Genomic DNA, 22,747 nt, shown 5'->3' with positions numbered 1-22,747 from the left:
TTTTAATCAAATTTGTTCTTTAAAGATTTTAAATTAGTCACGTTAGTCTTTTCGTCACTTTGTTTATTGATAATATCAAAATTTGCTAATGTAACAGATTAAGTAACACCCCAACATATATCTAGGAGTCTTAAATAATTATTAACGTGATTAGTTTATGAAATTAGATTAAATCAAAACCTAATTGAGGAGAGAACTTAAGGCATTAGAATTCTTTAATTTGGAGTTAATTTGATCTAATTTTATAAACTAATCATGTTAATAGTCAATTAAGATTTTTATGTGTATTTTTTTTTTTTGATGGAGTAACGGGGTCAGAAACCCCAAAACAGCAAGCAAAAACTACAAGCCTCTAAGCCTAAAAGAACCATACATGTCAAAAGTTAAAGCTGAAATAATATCAGGTGCAGGTGCATCAAAAATGTGGAGACCTATAGGAAGATCATGCCCCTTCTTGGCCATTATATCTGCAACTGTATTGGCCTCTCTTAAGGTGTGATTCCAATCAATATTTTGTACGCGCCTGTTTAGGATCAGGATATCTTGTACAAGAGCTGCATAAGGGTGGGAGTTTGGACATCCTGTTTTAATAACCTGAAGAGAGCCATTAGAGAGTCAGACTCCACAATAATATTCTGTAAATCATTAGCAACTGCTATTTGGAGACCTTTAATAATTTTCCAAAGTTCAGCATGCATAATGGTACAATTACCCAAATTACAGGAAAAGGCTTTCATAAACCTTCCCATGTGGTCTCTGAAGATCCCCCCGCAGGAGGCATTATCACATTAGGAGAAGTAGGACCCATCAACATTAATCTTGACATAGTGCTCCTGTGGTTGGTGCCAGCGAATGAGATTTTCCAAACTATTATGATTCCTCTTTGGAAGGTTAGTCTTCTTCATGACTTTAATAATATTCCTTGTACGTGCTCTAATGTGGCTTGCAGCAATCCTTGGGTCGGTGGCCTTGCCTTCAAAGACCAATTTATTTCGCAACCACCAGAGAGAGGAGGCACCCACTCCAAAGTAGTAAGTCCACTCCGTTTTCCTATTGAGGTTTGAGGTGAGCCATTCTCTCATACTTCTGGTAAAAAAATCTCCAACCTCTCTCGCGGGAATTAGAAGCTTCCAAACTTATTTGCAAAAGGACAGTCGCGAAGAACATGGACAATGGATTCCTCCGACTGACATCGAGGACAGTTGGGGTTCAAAGTCATATGCCTCCTGAACCTTTGAGCATTTGTCAAAATGGCATCATTTGCACAAAGCTAAAGAAAGGTGCGAACTCTTTTTGGACCCTTCCAGTTCCACGCAAGCTTGAAGATTTGGTCCGAGTGGTTCTGATTGGTGTGAAGGAATTGGTAAGCAGACTTCAGGTTGAACGCCCCATCCGAGGATAAAGCCCAAGCAATCTGATCCTCATTCTTCCAAGGTGATGGTGGAGCCATTGCTAAGACTCGTTGGACAACCTCATCCAGGAGCCATTCTCTTAGCTTCCTATCATCCTAATGCCCTGAAATAGAGAGGAAATCATTTAGAGAATTAGGAGAATAATTGCTATCTCTTACCTAGGTAGCATGCTGGTCTAGAGTTCCAAGTTTTGGAATCCATTGATGACTTCAAAAATTAATTTTGGATCCATCACCTATCCTCCATATGGTATTGCTCTCAACATCTTTCCAAGCACAGCAAACTCCTTTCCACAAATTAGAAGCATTATTTATCCTTCTAATATTAGGAAGAATATCAGTCCCACACCAATATTTAGACGTTAGAACTCTGGCCCAAAGATGATCTCTTTTGTCGACCAGCCCCCATCCAATTTTTATCATAAACGCATGGTTAAGGTCTTTGGCATGTCGGATACCAAGACCACCTGTATTTTTGGGTTTACAGACATTATGCCAGCTCAGAAGGTGGACTTTCTTTGTCTGATTAGTGTCACCCTAGAAAAAATTTCTGCATTTAAAATCAATCATATTACAAGTAGAAACAGGTAAATAAGCAGTTTGCATAGTATAACTAGGTAAAGCAGAGAGGATAGATTTCACCAAGGTATTTCTCCCCACCAAAGATAATGATGTAGCTTTCTAACTGCTGAGTCTTATATTTAATTTGCTTATAATTCTGTTGTAAGTGTTCCGTGTCACCCTCGAGTGGATAAGGGGGACTCCAAGGTACTTTCTGAGATCATTTGTTCTCTGAAAATGTAAGGCTTCACTAATATCATTTCTTATATGATGCCCCACGTTATTGGAGAAGAAGATCCTAGTCTTCTCAGTATTAACTTTCTAATCGGAACTATCACAAAAGACACCAAGAACTCTATCAATTATCTGGGCCTGCTCCAAACTGGCTTCAGCAAAGAGAATCAAGTCATCGGCAAAACAGAGGTGAGAGAGCTCAGGACCACCCCTATTAAGTCTGATGGGTTTTCAGTAACCCAGGTTGACCGCTTCTGATATGAGCTGAGAGAGACGTTCCATTCACAAAACAAAAATATAAGGTGAAATAGGATCACCTTGACGAATTCCTCTAGAAAGAGTAAATTCATCAAAAACTTCTCCATTCCAAAGCATTTTCATTCTAGCTGAAGAGATACACGTACATATGAGATTAGAGATGTGAGATGGGATCCCAATATCATCAAGAGTATTCTTAATAAAACTCCATTTCAATCTGTCATAAGCTTTTTCCAAATCAATCTTAATGGCCATCCAGCCTTTATCACCCTTTTTGCTTCATATGGAGTAGATGACCTCCTAAGTGATGATGATATTATCAGAGCTATGCCTGCCAGGGACAAAACTGCATTGCGTCGGCTGGACAAGCTTCTCCATAATATATCTCAACCGCTTGGCAAGAATCTTTGTGATAACTTTATACGAAACATTGCACAAACTAATCGGCCGCATTTGTTTTAAAGTAGTAGAGGGCTCCACTTTAGGAATCAAAACAATGAGAGTTTCATTTATCTCTTTCACCTTGTGGGAATTACTAAAGATATTCTGCACGAGCCTACACAAATCAGCACCAATCTTATCCCAATTATGTTGGTTAAAAACAGCATGAATCCCATCCTTACTTGGTGCTTTAAAGATGCCCATAGTAAAAATAGCATCCTTTATTTCCCACTCAGAAACGTGACCACCAATCAGATTTATATCATCATTGCTTAGGCCAGGAAATCTTTGGTTCAGGACAAAAGGAGAGTCAGGAGTATCATCCAAGTATAACTTAGCATAGAATGAAGTTACCATCATCTCAAGTTCAGCACTCTCTGTAATCCAATTCCCATTATCATCTTGTAATGCCTCAATTCTATTTCTTCTTCTTCTAGCCATAGTAGTGCCATGGAAGTATTTAGTGTTACGGTCACCAAATTGTATTCAATTACACCGAGATTTCTGAAACCAGAGTAGCTCTTCCTGTGCCAAAGTCTCTTCATACTCTGCCCAAAGTCTTCCCTGCAGATCTTCTAAGAACCGATTATATCCATTACTAATATTGTTTGTGATGCCCTGTTGCCTTCTCAAAATTCTAGATTTCTTTTTATTAATGTCACCAAACACATTGGAATTCCAGATTCTGAGAGAATTTTGAAAATCATTCATACAGTTATTCCAAGAGTTCTCAAACTTCCTGCTTCTTTGAACTAAATTATTAAAATCAGGATAAGATAATCAGCCAGCAAAAAAATGAAACGGCCTCCTTCTTCTGTTGGGACGGGCAAGATGAGAAAATTGCAGAAGAAGAGGAGAATGGTCAGATTTTAACATAGAGAGATGTTTGATTCCAACATCAGGGAAGCACATCTGCCACTCCATATTACTGAGACCTCTGTCAAGGCGTTCAAACAAACTACCACGCTTCCAAGTGTAGGGCCAGCCCGAGTAGCCTAAATTCAGAAGACCGCAATTAGAAACACAATTTTGAAAGTCTCTACAAGCACTGTTATTCTGAGAAATAGAGCCCCCCTTCCTCTCAAAGTCATGCAGATACGCATTAAAATCCCCAATAACCCACCAGGGGAGATTCATAGATTCACTAAGAATTTCAAGATCCATCCAGAGCTGTTTTCTTAAAGATCTCTGAGGACTGCCATAAATAGCCGTCAACATTCATGGAGATGAGTTCTTGCCGTGGATTCTCATGTGAACAAATTGGAAGTTGTGCCGAAGGATTTCTACTTTCCAACTATCCAAATTCTACAAGCACAAAATACCCCCAGATTGGCCCCTTGCATCTTCAACAAACATGCCATCAAACTCTATTCTATTCCTGACGGTCCTTCCCTGATCCCCACTAATATGGGTTTCCAACAGAATGACAAAAATTCAAATCATAATCTCTCTTAAGGTCTCTAATAAGGTTAGGAAACGTCTTTCCGCCCACACAGCGACAGTTTCAGGTAAGAATATTCATGAGAAACTAACAAAAAAGGGAAGGTTACCAAGAACCAAAGAGTCAGAAATTAAACACGGTCTAAGGCATCAGCCCCATCCGTTTTGCTAACCCGATTCACGGAGTTCTTCTGAGTGCCAGTTGTTCCAGTCACACACGATGGAGTTGCATCAGGTGGTTTTTCCGGTGCCGATCCCACAATCACTGATTTCCGTCTATTTTCTGGGTCCGAATGATGAGCACAGCGATGAATCCCCGAAGAGCTTGTATCTTCATTGCTCCCGTGGCTAGTATTTTTATTTCTCGTAGCATTGAAATCTTCCCACTGTTGCTTCACCATACCCCTCATGTTTTCCATAATGGCTTGCTCCATGTCCTCCTTGTACGGGTCCTTTGAAGTGGAAGGCTTGCTTTGTGGCAATACCGCTGCAGAAGAATCAAAGGCCAAAGGAGCCTTTTCAATAATTTTTTGTTTAAGTTTAAAGCCCTTTTTTGGAAGGATTGGGCCTATTCTTGTGGTTGGGCCTTCTTTAATGGCTTAGGGGGTTTTTGCTTGCTCCTTTTTTGAGAAACCTTTCTTTAGCCATAATTGGTTTAGTAACAATAGTTTGGGATTGACTTGTTGGAGGCCCAGATTGCATGGGAGCCTTTGGAGGAAGTTCATCATGTTGAGAAATATCCTGCGCAGTAACCGCACCCCCATCAATCAAGATGTTGAAGCGAGACCCATCCTCAGAACCTTGATTCATATCCCCCTATTTTCCTTTTCATTATTACGGGGGCCATTAGTATTAACTGTGCGTTTATTACCAGGATCATATCTTTTCTGTTTTTTTTTTCCTTAGTGATCGTTTGACCATCATCCAGGGACCAAAATCAGCAGGAGCCTGATCAACGCAATTAACCCCTTGATTCGCGCACTTGCTCTGGATAGCAAGATCCCCCGTGATTGAGCCTTCTGGCTGACCCTCCTTCTCCTCGACCGGCGTTTCGACATTCCCATCCTTCGGTGAGCCTTCCACACGTACAGCGACTTCGCTACACTGATCACTACGATGACCGTATTTTCCACACTGAAAGCAAATGAGATGAAGTCCTTCGTACTCAATATTAAGAGTGCTTCCCAAAACTGAGATTCTCGGAACTAATTTTTTTGTCAAGTCAATCTCAACACAAATTCTGGCAAACCTCCCTCTCGAGTGAATGGAGGTAGCTCGATCAATCTTTAGCATGGTTCCAATAGCTGATCCAACTTGCCATAGAAACCGATGATTATACAGCTTTATAGGAAGATTCGGAATACGGAACCATGCCGCAATCTTCTTAACCGTACTCTCCGATGTCAGAAAGAATGGTCTCCACCTCTGAACAATGAGATAATGCACTGCGATCATCCATAGTCCATCCAAGAGAGCGTGTGAGTAGTCCTCCTCATCTGAAAAATGAACCAGAAAATAGTCACGATCCATATCAATAACATTTATCTTACCTTTCTTAACCCAATCCCTAGTTAGACGTTGTTCCATGAATCCCAGGCCGACTTTTTTGCCCAAAAATTTGACAACTAAAGCAGCATGCCATGGCTTGCACCATTCATCGAACTCATCTTTTGATACCGGAATGGTCGGACAAGGATCAAAAGCTTTATTTTTCTTTTCCTGTGCCTCCATATCTATGTACCATCGATCCTCAGGGTTAGGTTCCTCCTCTGCCACATCCACGATATTCCCCTCTCATGCATCCCCAGGAGAGGAAAGTAATGTTTCTTTATACGATATTTTCTGTGAAATAGTAGATCTAGCTGAATCATTCGCAACCATCTCTATACTATCTTCTTTTCTGTTCAGATCAATCTCCTCCCGATCTTTGACTTTCTTTGTACTACGTTGTTTTAGGTCATGAACTTGTGTTGAAACCCTCGCAGAGCTCGCAAAGTCACTCATCGCTTTTTCTAGAAACATAAAGCTAAAAGTGATTCCTAGGTGTATGTTGAAATGTCACTTAACATGTTACATTAGTAAATATCGACACCATCAACAAACAAAGTGACAAAAGGTCTAGCATGACTAAGTTAAAAATTTGTGAAGGATGAATTTGATCAAAAAAATTTCCAGAGACTAATTTGAAGAATTATTAATCTTTTAAAGATTAATTTAATTATTTACTCTTTAAAATATCTTTTTAATTTGATTTAAAAAATTGAGTTTAGTTAACATGTATCGTAAACACATATGATAAATTTATTATTAATAAAAAATTTTAAATATTTTTATTTAATAAAAATAAAACAAATACATTAAAAACTTAAATTTTTTATCACGATATTATCCAACAAGCAGCAAAATCACCCTGCCATTCACCACTGTTTTGTTAAATATGCAATTAGTTTTTCTACTTAATGATGGTACGCGCGCGTTTTATGGAATATATAACGTGGTTTAGATACTTAGAACATGGGCATCCATGACTTTTTGTATGTCGGCAAATTGTAATGTTACGGTCACATGAAATTGCACCTAAAATATGTAAAATTACCATTAATTAAAGAACATAGAACATGTAATCGGCAATCGAATAACATATATATGTTCAATTTTCCCACTCTTTACAATACCATAAGAGTGTCCTCTACGTTTCTTGGCTAGCTTCAAATGATGCTAACTTCAACATTTGCAACAATAGTATTCTAAACTATGGCATGATATACATAAATTTAATGGGATATATTGGTCTTACCCACCGTGCGGAAAAGAAAAAGAATAGTGAATGCAAACATACGAAATTCATCTCACTTACTTCTCCCCTATGTATGTAGCTATGACATTGATTCCAAAAAGTACGCATGTAGCACTACTACTAAGCTACAATATTCCTAACTTAATCTATCTACTGTGTATTTTAATTTCTCTTTTATGCTGAAACATAAGCCATTGTTGTTTCTTGTTACATCACGGATCCAAGTATGCATATAGTGTAATAATTATGTCTTTACTTTTTTAATTAAATCTCTATACTATTTTTTTTATTGATAATTTTAACATGTATTTTTAAAATTCATATTAGCTAAATTATTTTCTATTTTTATTATTAATTCTTTTCTGAGAAAGGATTCATAAAGCTTAAGAATAATTTGCAAATAACAAATAATAAGAGAGTATCATTAATTTATTTCTTTTTAAACACTAGTAAATATTTAAATTATTTTTTAAAGAATTTTAAATTGAATATTTTGGTTTCTAATAAATTTTATTTTCTATAAGTCATTTAAAATTATTTTATCGGATATATTGATCCTTTGACTGTTTTAAATAAGGACTCTTTTTTTTATAGTTATATTTCTTAGGGTTTAATTATTTTATAATAAAATTTATTAAAAATTTGTTTGTTTAATATACATATTAAAATTTTAATTGAAATCAATAAAAAATTAATTTATAAAAAATTTGTTAATAATTAAAGTATTTAATCATTTTTTTAAATGATTTAACTATTTCATGTTTAAACACTTTAATTTCATTTTTTAATAAATAAAATAAATATTATAATTTCAGATTTAGACCCACGTCAGAAATTTATGTTTATACACTTTATGATTTATCTCATTTTTACCATGGACGAATTACTTATACACATATTTCATCTCTCATATAAATAAGATAAGTAAAAAAGTACAGCAGTATAATTCATCTATCCCAAGATACATATATAGGCTAATTTTATGGTGTCTATAATTTGGCGTCTAAATTTTGTCTAACTTTTCTTTTGTAATAAATTTTAAATTTTTTAAAATTATTTATTTTTATATCTTTTAAATTAAATATTAATTTTTAACTATTTTTAGTAAATAAACAACACATTTTAAATACCATAGCATTCACCATATATATAAATAAGTTGTCTATAATAAAAACGAAATAGGTGTATAAATAATAAAAGTCTAAGAGATCAGTAATTTTATTAAATTTTGACTAATATGTAATTAATAAAAAAAAATAAGTAATCTCATATCATTAAATAAAATCTTACACTATTAAAAATATTATTAATAACTATTTGATAATTATAAATTATAAAAATTACTGCTTCTAGCACTCTTAGTATAAATAACTCGTCTATAGCCAGGACGAGACACGTCTTAAGGAGGTTTATAAAATAAAATTTCTTAAACTTGTCTATATCGGTAATTATAATGTTTATTTTTTATTTAAAAATAGACCCTGTAAATCCTTCTCCAAAGTCCAAAGAATCGAGCAAAAGAAGCTCCAACTCACGTGATAGTTATATGCCTCCCAATGTTGTTTTTTTTTTTTTTATCAAATCCCAAATCTTCACACTTGGATTCTCGTTCAGATTCTTCTCGAAGAATTTCCTAAACAAAGTATGCCAACTACACCTTATAATCTGATATCTTAAACAAAAAAAGGCAGAACTTCATTAATTACTACCCTATTTTTTTTAGAATTTATCTATTTTATGTTTTTAAAGTACATATTAAAATTATAAAATAAAAATTTTTTAATTAGAAATATAAAAAATTTAAATTTTTAATATATTTATTAAATAAAAATATTTAAAAATTTTTATTAATGATAAACGTAGTAGCTAAAGTGCTAAACCCTTTTTCTAATCCTTGCTCAAACTTCACAAAGCGTGCACATAATCATAAAATATAAATTTCATTTCTTAACAATGGCATCAGTCGTAATAATCTCCAAATCCAAGGCCCATATACCGCTCACTCCCTCGTCTCATTACTAGTTTACTAATTACTACCCCTTCACCTCTCTGTCTCCTCACTGCAGTCTCAAGTGTACGCTTTCCACTGCTCTCTGCAGATCTCATTCTCTTTCTTCGGAACCTTCCAGAAATGCAGCCTCTCCGGCCGGCGAATCTTGCGGCCCTAGCGGCAGCGCTACTCCTCTTAGCCGCCGCCACAACCCATGCACACAACATTACCCGCATTTTGGAGAAGCACCCCGACTTCTCCACCTTTAACAAGTACCTAACACTAACTCACCTTGCGCCGGAGATCAACCGGCGAATCACCATAACCGTGTGCGCCATCGACAACACCGCCATGAACGAGCTGCTCTCGAAGCACCCTTCCATCTACACTCTGAAGAACATCCTGTCCCTCCACGTCCTCCTCGACTACTTCGGCGCCAAGAAGCTCCACCAGATCCCCAACGGCACCGCCCTCGCCGCCACCATGTTTCAGGCCACCGGAACCGCCCCCGGCTCCACGGGATTCGTCAACATCACCGACCTCCGCGGCGGAAAGGTGGGCTTCGGCGCCGAGAATAACGGCGGCGCCCTGTCCGCATTCTTCGTGAAATCGTTGGAGGAAATCCCTTACAACATATCGATAATACAGATCAGCAAGCCACTCCCCTCGGCTGCAGCAGAAGCCCCTACACCCGCACCCAGCAAGCAAAATCTCACTTCCATAATGTCCCGCCATGGCTGCAAGGTCTTCGCCGACACCCTTTCTGCCTCCCCCGACGCTATGTCCACCTTTTCTGACAATGTGGATGGCGGACTCACCGTCTTCTGCCCCATGGATGACGCCTTTAAGGTAATCACCATTAATTAGTTAGTTAGTTACATCCTAACTGTCAATTTGGACAAATTAGTTAGTTACTTTGTTGTAACCGTTTTGTTGGCTTCTGAAGGCATTCCTACCAAAGTATAAGAACCTAACTGCAGCTGGGAAGGCGTCGTTGCTGGAGTACCATGCTACGCCTGTTTATGAGAGCATGGCTATGTTGAAGTCAAACAATGGTTTGATGAACACGCTTGCTACCGATGGAGCCAGCAAGTTCGACTTCACCGTGCAGAATGACGGTGATCAAGTCACGCTCAAGACCAAGATTGTTACTGCCAAGATCACTGGCACGCTCATTGACGAAGACCCGCTCGCGATCTACACCATTGATAAGGTTCTGCTTCCCAGGGAGCTTTTCAAGGCCCTGGCTCCGTCTCCTTCGCCCTCGCCCGCTCCGGAACCAGCCGCCGCCGACGCTCCTGCATCCCCGAAGAAAGGGGGAAAGAAGAAGAAGCAGAAGGCAGCCGACGCGCCGGCAGATGAGGAATCAGCGCCTGCGGATTCGCCCAGTGATGCCGCCGATGAGAGCGCTGACGACGGTAACGGCGCCGTTAGGTTTGACGGCGTCAGGTACGGTAACGTCATCTTCGTGGTTATGGCTTTGTGCTTTGGGTTTTCATTGCTGTAAACTGTGAGTTCTGTAATAAAAAGACAAAAAAAAAAAAAGACAAAAAAAAAGTTTCTTAAATTATATGTGTTGCTTTAATATTTTTCTTACAAGAAAAAGAGAAATTTTTAGTCATTTTTTATTATAGTTAGGAAATAAAGGGAATTTGAAATGCTGTTTCCTTTATTACTGTATTTTTATTCGGTGTCTTTTGTAGTGCGTGTATTTTTAGCTGATTATTACCATTGTAGTTTTCTATTTGTTGCTGATGTAATTTATTTTTGGTGGTGTGTGATTTGAATGTAAGCGAATGCGTAAGTGAGCTTGTGAAGCTGAAAATTGAGTTTATGTACCCATTCAATTTTATAGCTTACTTTGTCATATTGAGACACTTTTAGGTTCGTCTTTGGTATATGATTATGAAATAAGACAAACATTGGTTGAAACTTGAAATCATCAAAATTGACTGGTAGCCTCAAAGTCAAACCTACCCCTAAATTTGAGGCAATAAAATTCTTAAATCCTTTTATTTTATATTTATTTGATTTTTTAGCTGGAAACCGGTTTCTTTTATTCTTCTGATGCTGTTGAGATAAAAAATAAGGTGATTACTTCCACAATACCTATTTTGTCTTGACTCTTGATCAATGCTCATCTATGGTTCTCCTCAATATTCTGTTTTGTGCCTGGTTGTGGTTCAGTCTAATTGTTCGTCAAATTTTCAATTTCTTACCATTTTAAGCCATTTCATTTGGGAGAAGATCGATTGTTTTCTTATTATTTGTTACTTTCGGTGGCCCTTGATCCATACTATGTCATTATTAAATGGCACCAATCCCATTTTAAAGTTGGAGTAATAGTTGGCCGAAGTATTTGTCATTTTAGTTAGTTTTCTAGCTGAAGTGGTTAATTACTATGTACTGTATATATACGAGACCTAAGGAATAAATCCTCTCAATATTTTTTAATTAACAGAATAAAATATAATTTTTAATTTTTGAATTTTTTTTGTCTTATTTATAAAATTAATAATAAAAAATTATATTTTTTTCTCTCAAGTAAAAAAAAAAAATTGGAAGAATTCAATCCTTGAAACTTACACTATTTCCATGAGAAGGATTTGTTTTCTGTATGTCTGTATGATTACCACGGTTGAATACAGTCGTCAAATCCACTTCCTATTCCTTAGAAATTAAGATTAATATTAAGGGGAAAATACAGCATAAAAAAAATGAAAAATGTATAAAAAAATATGGATTATCATAAACAATTACTTGCTAGTACTTCATCTCAATCGATTGTCATTGTTATTGGATAATTAACGTAGAATCTTTCCAATCATTTAGCCTATTGGTACTGTTGCATTAGAAGATCAAAACACAGAATCAGCCAAATTATAGTCTTGGCTGATTCTGATTCTGACAGTGAGTGCGGTAGCCATCAAATTTTGGGGCAAGGGAAACACAGCTTGGTGTAATCTTTTTTACTGAGATGTAAATTGAAATTGGTGGTTGCTGTTAATTCTTCTTACTAGTGGAATGAGAATTTGGGCTATTTGGCACTAACTTTTTAGGGCATAGGAAATAATAAATAGTGAAAATGTTGGCACGAACTCTTTTAACCCCCTAGAAACAAACTTCTCACATGGGGGTACCCTATGCATAGAGCATTATTATTCTTATGGAAAAATTGGTGGTCCTGTCCAACAATAAATGCATTCGGTGCCTTAGCTATGGGTAATTACTGCCATCAACATGCCTACTTGCTTGCTGGATTTACCTTAAATAGGATAAGAATTCTCCTTCGGAATCTTTGTATAAGATTTCAGTGTTCAGAGGCAATTTTGGAAGTTAGCACAGAACAAAATCATCTTGGATACCCTTTATGCTTCAATCTAAAGCACTTTTTTTTCCTTTCTTTCTCTCCATACAAAGATGCAAATTTGCTTAACTAACTGACCCCTTCTACTATATAGAATGCAGCATATTTGACTTCTTTTCAAAGAAACATGGTACAGTTTAAGGGAAAGATATACACAATTTTAAGAGATTTTAAGTCTAATGGTTATTGAACTTTAGATTAAAAACCTATCAATGCGATTGCAAATCTATATAGACCATGGTTATCGAATTCAAATGTACAAATCAAATCAGAATTGTAAATCATAAGATTACGTAAAATTATAATATGTATACATGCCATTAAACAAAAAGTTCACAGAACCAATAATAAATCATTACCAAAGTCATATATAAGTTCTAAAAAAACCAAAATCATCACTGATAAGTCTAACAAAAGGCATGAAGTCTAAAATACAAGAAACGTAGCAACTAGCAAGTAGTATCTCCTATTTAAACAACAACAACAACAACAACAACAACAAAGCCTTGTCCCACTAAGTGGGGTCGGCTACATGAATCAAACGACGCCATTGTGCTCTGTCATGTATCATGTCTATAGAAAGACCGTTTACATGTAGATCTCGTTTGACCACCTCATGGATGGTCTTCTTAGGTCTTCCTCTGCCTTTCGCCCTTTGTCCATCTTCCATCTCATCCACCCTCCTGACTGGATGTTCTATCGGTCTTCTTCCCACATGTCCAAACCACCTGAGACGCGATTCAACCATCTTTTCCACAATGGGTGCTACTCCAACTTTCTCCCTTATATCTTCATTCCTTATTTTATCCAATCGCGTATGACCACTCATCCATCTCAACATCTTCATCTCAACCACACTCAACTTATGTTCGTGCTCCCCTTTAGCCGCCCAACACTCCGTACCATACAGCATAGCCGGTCTTATAGCGGTGCGATAGAATTTACCTTTAAGTTTTAAAGGCACTTTTTTGTCGCATATAAAACCAGATGCGCTCCGCCATTTTGACCAACCTGCTTGGATCCTATGATTTACATCCTGTTCAATCTCTCCATTATCCTGTATGATGCACCCAAGATACTTAAAACTTTTAACTTTTCGCAGGATGTTTTCTCCAATCTTCACCTCTATATTGGAGTTTTCCCTTCTCAGACTGAACTTACATTCCATATATTCCGTCTTGCTACGGCTTATGCGCAGACCATACACTTCTAGAGCTTCTCTCCATAACTCCAACTTCTTATTTAGGTCTTCCCTTGACTCTCCCATAAGGACGATATCATCGGCAAAAAGCATGCACCATGGCACAGGCTCTTGGATGTGCTCTGTGAGTACTTCCAAGACTAATGTGAAAAGGTATGGACTTAAGGATGATCCCTGGTGTAATCCTATACCAATAGGGAATTCCTCTGTCACACCACCTTGAGTCTTCACACTAGTTGTGGCCCCATCATACATGTCTTTAATTGCCCGAATATATGCGATCCTTACTCTCCTCTTTTCTAAAACCTTCCATAAGACCTCCCTTGGTACCCTATCATACGCTTTTTCCAAATCAATAAACACCATGTGTAGATCCCTTTTATTACTACGATACCTCTCCATCATCCTTCTTAATAGGTATATCGCTTCAGTGGTAGATCTGCCTGGCATAAATCCAAATTGGTTCTCTGTTACTTGTGTCTCTTTTCTCAACCTCCGTTCTATCACCCTTTCCCATAACTTCATAGTATGACTCATAAGCTTAATCCCTCTATAGTTTCCGCAACTTTGTATATCCCCCTTATTCTTGTAGATAGGTACCAAGGTGCTCTTTCTCCACTCATCAGGCATCTTCTTTGACCTTAAAATCTCATTAAAAAGCTTGGTTAACCAGTTGATGCCTTTTCCTCCAAGACCCTTCCAAACCTCAATCGGGATATTATCAGGTCCTACTGCCCTGCCATTTTTCATCTGCTTTAGAGCCTCTTTTACCTCGAAGTCTCGAATCCTTCGATAGTAGTTAAAGTTTTGATCTTCTTCCCTTGTGCATAATCGACCAAGGCTCGGAAGAGTCTTCTGTCCCTCATTAAATAACTCGTAGAAGTAGATCTTCCACCTTTCATTAATCTTCTCCTCTTGAGCCAACACCTCTCCATCCTTATCCTTTATGCACTTAACCTGATCCAAATCTCTCGTTCTTCTTTCCCGACTCTTTGCGATTCTATATATACCTTTTTCTCCTTCTTTCGTGCCCAAAGACTGGTAGAGACCCTCATATGCTCTTGTTCTTGCTTCACTTACAGCCACTTTTGTCTCTTTCTTAGCCGCCTTATATTTTTCCCAGTTATCTGCATTGCGGCATAAAGACCACTCTTTAAAGCATTCCCTTTTTATCTTTATCTTTTCTTGTATACTCGCATTCCACCACCAGGACTCCTTGTCTCTTGGTCCTATTCCTTTAGATTCACCAAAACTTTCTTTTGCTGTTCTTCTAATAACTTCTGCCATCTCCCTCCACATCTCTTCCGCGCTTCCATTCCCATCCCACTTTGCCTCTTCTCCTACCCGTCTTAGGAAGCTTCTTTGTTCCTCCCCTTTCATCCGCCACCACCTCGTCCTTGGGTTCTTCGTATGATGTCTTTTCCTCAACTTTTGCTCAACGCGAAAATCCATGACGAGCACCCTATGTTGTGTTGTCAAACTCTCTCCCGGGATAATTTTACAATTAATGCAAAATTTTCGGTCGACTCTCCTCAACAAGAAGAAGTCGATTTGAGAGCTTGTCATGCCACTCTTATAGGTTATAAGATGTTCGTCTCTCTTTTTAAACCATGTATTTGCGATGAGAAGATCAAAAGTTGAGGAAAAGTCCAAAATAGTTTTACCCTCGGCATTGATCACCCCGAAACCATGGCCTCCGTGAGTACTCCCATATCCAGTCACTTCTCTCCCAACATGGCCATTTAAATCTCCTCCTAAGAAAATCTTATCTCCCAAAGGTATGCCTTGAACCAAACTCTCTAGATCCTCCCAAAACCTTACCTTGTGTTGTTCGTCCGAACCCACTTGTGGTGCATAGACGCTAATCACATGGAAAGCACCTCCCTCCACCACAAGTTTGATAGAGATGATCCGATCTCCCACCCTCTTGACATCCACTACGTCTTTCTTCCACTGCTTATCCACAATTATTCCAACCCCATTCCTATTCTTCACCTTTCCTGTATACCAAAGTTTGAAACCAGAAGTATCCAACTCCCTAGCCTTTGCACCAACCCATTTCGTTTCTTGTAGGCACATAATGTTAATCTTCCTCCTTGTCATGGTGTCCACCACCTCCATGGACTTTCCTGTTAGAGTGCCTATGTTCCATGTCCCAAATCTCAACCTTCTGTCGCTTCGACCTTTACCTTTTCCTTTGTGAACTAGCTTATTTACCCTCGTCCGTTCACGAAAACGCGAGAACCCTTGCTCATTTAACACTACATCCGGGCACCGATGCAGCGGCTCTTGCTTCGACACCGTACTCGAGCCATACGGCGCGTTGCTTCCGGGCAACGACCTAGCTTTAGCGCAATAATGTCTTTGATTCATGTCATGGGGGTTCGGCTATATTTTTATGTTGGTTGCCGAAGACCTAACACAACCCTCCTCCTTTATCCGGGCTTGGGACCGGCTATGTACCGCAAGTGTAACATAGGCGGAGTTAGTATCTCCTATTTAAACAAAAAGATAAAAGGAAAAAAAAAATACAAACAGACTTCTTAACCAACAAAAAAACTCTTGAATATTTCATCATGACAACGTTGTATATTATGTTACATATGATATCAAAATTAAACTTGTTTATCAATTATCATATTCTCCTTAACTTGAAACTTGAAATTGATAAAATAGATGTACCTGCTAAATTCAGAAGACTACAAAGGAAGAATAAAACATATGCAACGGAACTAGAATTTTCAAAAGGATTGAAGCAGAGCTTTTTTCTTCATCACCATTGTTAGGCACATAAGTGTATGGATTTGGAGGTTTAAAATTGTAAGGTGGTGGTGGAGGAGTGCAACACTGAACACCAGAAGTTGGAGGGCATTTATTTAGTGGCGGCGGTGGCGGCAGTAACGGCGGAGGTGGTGCACCATAAGAAGGATAACCAAGAAGTGGTGGTGGTGGAATTTGACATGGGTATTCACATTTGGAACAATTCACACATGTTGGTGATGGTAAGATATTATTATTATTATTATTATCCCCTAATAAAGGATCACCATAAGCTTTAAAATTAAAATTGGACAATGGTAACCAAAGGGCTATAACTAGAAGAAATTTTGTTGGAAAAGTTCTATTTTCCATTGACTTGATATATATTAGAGAAAAATATTTGAAGAAAGAAATAAATGATACAGAGAAGGAATGGAAAGAAAGGGAAAATAGGAGGGAGAAGATTGAAATTGTGATTGTGATTGCAAGTATTATCAATGTTTGTGGGAGATTTATAGAAAAATTTTCAAGATACAAGAAGTTGTTTAATATAGTGCCGCATGGCAGAACATATGTCATGATGATATTCAAGTAGCAAATTAAACAAAAATCTTCACCGTTTTGCATCACTCTATCAAGGCGAATGTTAATGTGCTTGAGGAAGTAAGGAGTGAAACTGTTAGAGCACAATGCAAATTCACAATTATCAACTAAGTCAGTGAATCATCAACAGAATTAGAATAAAATGGAAATGGAATTGATGAACCAAAAAACTATAACAGAAATTCACTCTCCCCTCTTCGAGTCAGGGACGACTCCCACACTAACTGTCTAGATTGTTCCTACCTTTCTCTCTCCTTTTCTTTTCCTTAAATTCCTATCAGATCCTAACAATTTTGTCTATTATTACCATGCTCTCTCATTCATTTACCCATTACATAGTCCCTAGCCCAATATGGCATCTTTCGCTCTCTTTTGTTAACAATTGGGCCAGTGTCGCTACTCTCTTCTTCTTCCCTTGTTGGATTTAGCTGCTGAGATGGGCTTGGAGTAGTGACTGTATCAACTATCCCTTCCCCAACAATGACCTTGTCCTCAAGGTCAAGATCAGAAAACATTCTCTGTAACTCCTCTTTATTCACCCAAGTGGTTTCATCCCTCGATGTCCCCTCCCAATCTACTAATACTTGTTCAACTGGTTGTCCTTCCTTGATCACCGTGCGGCGTGTAATGATTGCAGATGGGAGAGGCTGAAAAGCGGCTGGTGCACCCGCCAGGACGGGGACCTTTGCTGGCAGCTCTCCATGGAACTTCTTCAACATAGAAACATGGAAGACGGGGTGAATAGTACTGCCGGCAGGGAGCTCTAATCGGTACGCCAGCTTTCCCACACGCCGCTGCACTCGATACGGCCCAAAGAATCGTCTCCCCAGCTTTGGATGCTCCTTGTGGAAGAGGGATATCTGCCGATAGGGCTTCAACTTCAACAAGACCCACTCTCCTTCTTGAAATTCTTGATCGCGGCGATGCTTATCTGCCTGTTTCTTCATGCGGCTTCGAGCCTGGTGCAAATAGAAGCCCAATTCATCATTGAGAATCTCACGGGTTCTCAAGAAGGAGTCGACTTCTACCACGGGAGAAGTGCCAGGAATGTAACCAGGGGGCAGGTTCATAGGAAAGCCGTGGAGTGCCTCATGTGGGGTCATCTGGATGGCAGAGTAGAATGATCCATTGTAGCAAAATTCAGCCCAAGGCAAAAAGGAAGTCCATAATTGTGGTCGAGAATGGGTAAATGCTCGAAAGTACTGTTCCAGGGAACGATTTGTCACTTCCATTTGACCGTCGCTCTGTGGATGATAGGCAGTGCTATAGTGCAAGCGTGTTCCGCTGTGCTCAAACAGGTTGCGCCAGAATTTGCTGAGGAAAATAGGATCCCTGTCCGAGACAATCATCGAAGGAAAACCATGGAGTTTAACAACAGCTGCAATGAAAATTTTGGCCACTGAAGAAGCGGTGAACCCTGCCCGTAGCGGCTCAAAATGAGCTGTTTTACTAAAGCGGTCCACCACCACCATTATCGTAGAGTACCCGGCTGATTTTGGCAATTGCACTATGAAATCCATAGAGAGCTCCATCCAGGGACCTTTTGGAACCGGCAAGGGGTTGAGGAGGCCAGCTTGCTTTGCAGGCACATATTTTGTGGTTTGACAAGTTTCACATTCCTGAATCAATTTGTGAATGTCTCTACGAAGTCCAGGCCAAAAGAAGACACTACCAAGGGCCTTAAAAGTCTTGAGTTCCCCTTGATGTCCTGCCATGGGTGTAGAATGGAACTCCTTGAGTAACTGATTGCGCAGACCCTCAAAATTTGGCACCCAAATTCTGCCCCGGTAAGTTAGCAACCCTTCTTGGAATAGGAATTCAGAGTTGAGGGACCCTTGGTTATATTGTGATATCATTGATTGGGTTTCTTGGTCTTCTGCAGTGGCACGCAAGAGCAATGGCCGTAATGTGGATTGCACAGTTGAGAATGCTTGGAATTGCACCTCTGGATTCCCATCACCCTGCCTAGATAAGGCATCAGTAGCCCTATTAGTCTTGCCAGAACGATATATGACCTCAAAATCATATCCCAAAAGCTTGGTCAGATAGAATTGCTGCTCAGGGGTCAACACCACCTGTGACATTAATTCACGTAAGCCTTGGTGATCTGTTTTGATACAGAAACGACGCCCCAGTAAGTAATGCCGCCACTTCGCCACCGCTTGGGTAATAGCGTACAATTCCCTGACATAAGCTGATGCCACCGTTAATTTGCTACTAAGTTTCTTGCTAAAATAAGCAAGGGGATGCCCTTGTTGGGACAACACTGCACCAATCCCTTGGGCTGACGCATCAGTTTCAATAGTAAATGGCTGATTGAAATCGGGTAAGGCTAATACTGGAGTACGAGTAAGGGCTGACTTCAACTCCTCAAATGCAATCTCCGCTGCATGCTCCCAATGAAAATTATTGCGTTTGAGAAGTTCAGTGAGTGGAGCAGCCAATTGCGCATACCTTGCGACAAACCTCCGATAGTATCCAGTGAGGCCGAGAAAGCCCCGCAGCTGTTTCAAGTTCACTGGCTTGGGCCATTCAACAATTGCCTTAATTTTGGAGTTGTCAACCTGCACTCCTTCCTTGCCCACCACATGGCCTAGGTATTCAACTTCTTGTTGGCAAAATGTACATTTAGAGAGCTTGGCCACAAATTGATGTTGTTGTAGGACTGCAAGTGTTGTTCTTAAATGTGCAATGTGTTCTTCCTTGGATTTGCTATAAATAAGTATGTCATCAAAAAACACCGCAATAAATTTCCGGAGGTACGGCCGAAACACCTTATTCATGGTTGCCTGAAATGTCGAAGGGGCATTGGTAAGACCGAAAGGCATCACCACAAATTCGTAATGGCCAAGGTGTGTGCGGAAGGCGGTCTTTGGAATGTCCTCATCCCGAACTCGAATCTGGTGGTAACCCGAACGCAAGTCAATTTTGGAGAAATAAGCAGCACCAAATAGTTCATCAAGAATTTCATCAATAGTGGGAATGGGAAACTTATCTTTAATGGTAATGGCATTAAGGGCTCGGTAGTCAATACAAAACCGCCAACTGCCATCTTTCTTGCGTACAAGCAGCACATGACTAGAGAAGGCGCTGTGACTTTCACAGATTACCCCAGACTGCAACATTTTCTCTACCAGCCTCTCAATCTCTTCTTTCTGATAATGTGGATAGCGATACGGTCGCACATTGACAGGGTCAGCGCCCGGTTGTAAGTGAATCTGATGCTCAATTTCTCTTGGAGGTGGCAAAGTTTCTGGTTCTTTGAAAACTTCTTGATATTCAGATAACAGCAATTGGACAGCTTCATCCTGTCCAGTTTGTGGCCTTGTAATTGAGGGATCAATGACTCGCAAGTGCAAGAAAGAAGCAATGACGTCAGCCGATACCATTTTATTCAAAGCCCGATTGCCCACTGCCCCAGGTTGGAATAGCCTTTCACCCTGTAGCTTGACCGTGAGATCACCCACCTTAAATTCCATGGTCAAGTGCATATAGTTCATTGTCACGTCACCCAATTGCATCAACCATTGTGCGCCCAGCACCACATCCGCTCCTTTAATATCCAAGATAAAGGTTTCCAAATGAAATCCGTACCCTTGCATGCGCAATGGGACATCATTGCACTTTGAAGCACACCCGATGCACTCACCATTGCCCACATAGACATTCAGCTGATGCACCGGAGTCAATGGTAACTTCAATCTCTTGGCAGTGGACTCCTTCATGAAGTTATGTGTGCTGCCGCCATCAACGAGCACCATAACCGGCAACCCTTCACACGTTCCTGCCACTCGGATAGTCTCCGGGTGGTAAGCCCCAACCATAGCATTGAAACTAATTTCCACCACCTCATCATCAGAGAGTTCAGGGGAAGAATGGAGTGGGTCATGGTCCGAGAGTGGAAAGTCACTTGGTCTGTCTCTTGTTAGCTCTTCTAGCTCCTCGCCACCAACGAGCAGCAAGTAAGAAGACTTGCATTTATGGCCCGTAGAGTATTTCTCATCACAATAGTAACACAACCCTTTATCCCTTCTTTGTTTGATCTCGGCCGCCGATAAGCGACGATGGTTGGCGGTCGCTGCAGTGGCTGTGTTGCTAGCCTTACCCGGAGATGTCACGTGGGTAGGAGGGTTTCTTGTAGTGTCAAATTGAGATGGTGAGACTCCTGCCGCTGCTCGGCCACCGTGCGGTCTCAAATTCAGTACACCTGCTTGATTCTTCTGCTCATGTAGCTTTGCAAGAGCCACGGCCTCAACATATGACCGCGGTTTAGCCAGCATCAACTCACATTTCAGCATCTCTGTCAGCCCAGCTACAAACAAGGATGTCAGCCACTCTTCACTTAGCCCCGTTACCTGGTTAGAGAGTTCCTCGAATTGATGTTGGTAAGCCGAAACGGTAGTCACCTGCTTGAGTTCTTTCAAAGCCGCCTTGGGATCGTGGAAAATGCTGTGGCCGAAACAAACACAGAGTGCTTCCAAAAAACTCTCCCAAGTATGGTTGATAGAGTTGTTGATGCACCATCGATACCAAGTGTATGCTGGTCCCGTCATGTGGAAGGAGAGCATACGAACTCTCCATGTCTCCGGCACTGAATAGAGCTCAAAATATTCTCGTGCACGGAACGTCCACTCCTCTACCTTTTCACCATCAAACATAGGTAGCTCTGTTTTCATTCCCTTCGGCCAGTTCGGAAGTCGCGATTCCGCTGTGTACTCCGATAAATCGCCGAGACCACCACGATCGGTAACAACCTGCTTCAGCTTCAAGGAATCCCGAAGCATTTTCTCAATGTTCTTCACTGACGTCTCGACGGAACCGATACGCTCCTGAGTACCATTGAGCTGAGCCATGGTCTCAATCTGGCCCCGTTGCAGTGCTGCGATCTCCGAGCGGTTCTGCTCGCATACATCCTCCAAACGGAAAAGGGGAGTTCCTGGTTCCATGATAGAACCCTCTCAATGAAAGCACCAAATGTTAGAGCACAATGCAAATTCACAATTATCAACTAAGTCAGTGAATCATCAACAGAATTGGAATAAAATGGAAATGGAATTGATGAACCAAAAAACTATAACAGAAATTCACTCTCCCCTCTTCGAGTCAGGGACGACTCCCACACTAACTGTCTAGATTGTTCCTACCTTTCTCTCTCCTTTTCTTTTCCTTAAATCCCTATCAGATCCTAACAACTTTGTCTATTATTACCATGCTCTCTCATTCATTTACCCATTACATAGTCCCTAGCCCAATATGGCATCTTTCGCTCTCTTTTGTTAACAATTGGGCCAGTGTCGCTACTCTCTTCTTCTTCCCTTGTTGGATTTAGCTGCTGAGATGGGCTTGGAGTAGTGACTGTATCAGAAACTCTCTATCAACTCTAAAATTAAAATTTTAAAATCTAAATTTTAGATACTAAATCCTAAATCTTAAGTTATAATAAATAAAGAATTAAGATTTATCTTTATATAATTAACAAAGAGTATAATACTCCTTACTTAATAAAAAATATTTATAATAGAATCTTTTATCTCTACAAGACAAATTATTAAAACAAAAATGTTACACGATCAAATTTTTTATGGAAGGTATGTATTTTTTTTTTTTTATGAAAATGGGGGATCAAGGATCCCAAAAAACATCAAGCAGAGAAACCCACAAAAAAAAAAAAAAAAGAAACACAA

General features: G+C 39.5%; 2 protein-coding genes and 1 long non-coding RNA gene across 4 annotated transcripts; 1 reads left to right on the top strand and 2 right to left on the bottom strand.

The window, feature by feature from the left end:
* Positions 1–219: 219 nt before the first annotated feature.
* LOC140176307 (uncharacterized) lies at positions 220–4,836 on the bottom strand. 2 transcript variants are annotated; one of them, XR_011867234.1, is made up of 3 exons: positions 4,519–4,836; positions 713–1,515; positions 220–594 (listed from the first exon to the last, which is right to left on the bottom strand). It is a non-coding gene; the product is annotated as an uncharacterized lncRNA (long non-coding RNA). The 2 variants fall into 2 exon arrangements; XR_011867233.1 differs by lacking the exon at positions 4,519–4,836 and adding an exon at positions 1,648–1,961.
* A 385-nt stretch (positions 4,837–5,221) lies between these two features.
* Positions 5,222–6,076, bottom strand: LOC112720917 (uncharacterized). Its single transcript, XM_025772010.1, has one exon. It carries the CDS (start codon positions 6,074–6,076, stop codon positions 5,222–5,224), a length of 855 nt encoding a protein of 284 aa, XP_025627795.1.
* A 3,091-nt stretch (positions 6,077–9,167) lies between these two features.
* LOC112720133 (fasciclin-like arabinogalactan protein 1) lies at positions 9,168–10,999 on the top strand. The gene is made up of 2 exons (XM_025770961.3): positions 9,168–9,981; positions 10,079–10,999. Exons 1-2 carry the CDS (start codon positions 9,274–9,276, stop codon positions 10,637–10,639), a joined length of 1,269 nt encoding a protein of 422 aa, XP_025626746.1. The 5' UTR covers positions 9,168–9,273; the 3' UTR covers positions 10,640–10,999.
* The last annotated feature ends 11,748 nt before the right edge of the window (positions 11,000–22,747 follow it).

Source organism: Arachis hypogaea, chromosome 11 (assembly GCF_003086295.3).
Source record: "Arachis hypogaea cultivar Tifrunner chromosome 11, arahy.Tifrunner.gnm2.J5K5, whole genome shotgun sequence".
Lineage (NCBI taxonomy): Eukaryota > Viridiplantae > Streptophyta > Magnoliopsida > Fabales > Fabaceae > Arachis > Arachis hypogaea.
Note: the sequence above shows the minus strand (reverse complement) of the source record. Positions and strands in the feature narration are given on the sequence as shown.

Excerpts from the sequence above, each read along its gene's own strand:
- LOC112720917 (XM_025772010.1), bottom strand. The coding sequence starts at position 6,076 with ATGGAGGCACAGGAAAAGAAAAATAAAGCTTTTGATCCTTGTCCGACC.
- LOC112720133 (XM_025770961.3), top strand. The coding sequence starts at position 9,274 with ATGCAGCCTCTCCGGCCGGCGAATCTTGCGGCCCTAGCGGCAGCGCTA. Across the intron at positions 9,982-10,078 it reads CCATGGATGACGCCTTTAAG|GCATTCCTACCAAAGTATAA; the intron begins GTAATCACCATT and ends TGGCTTCTGAAG.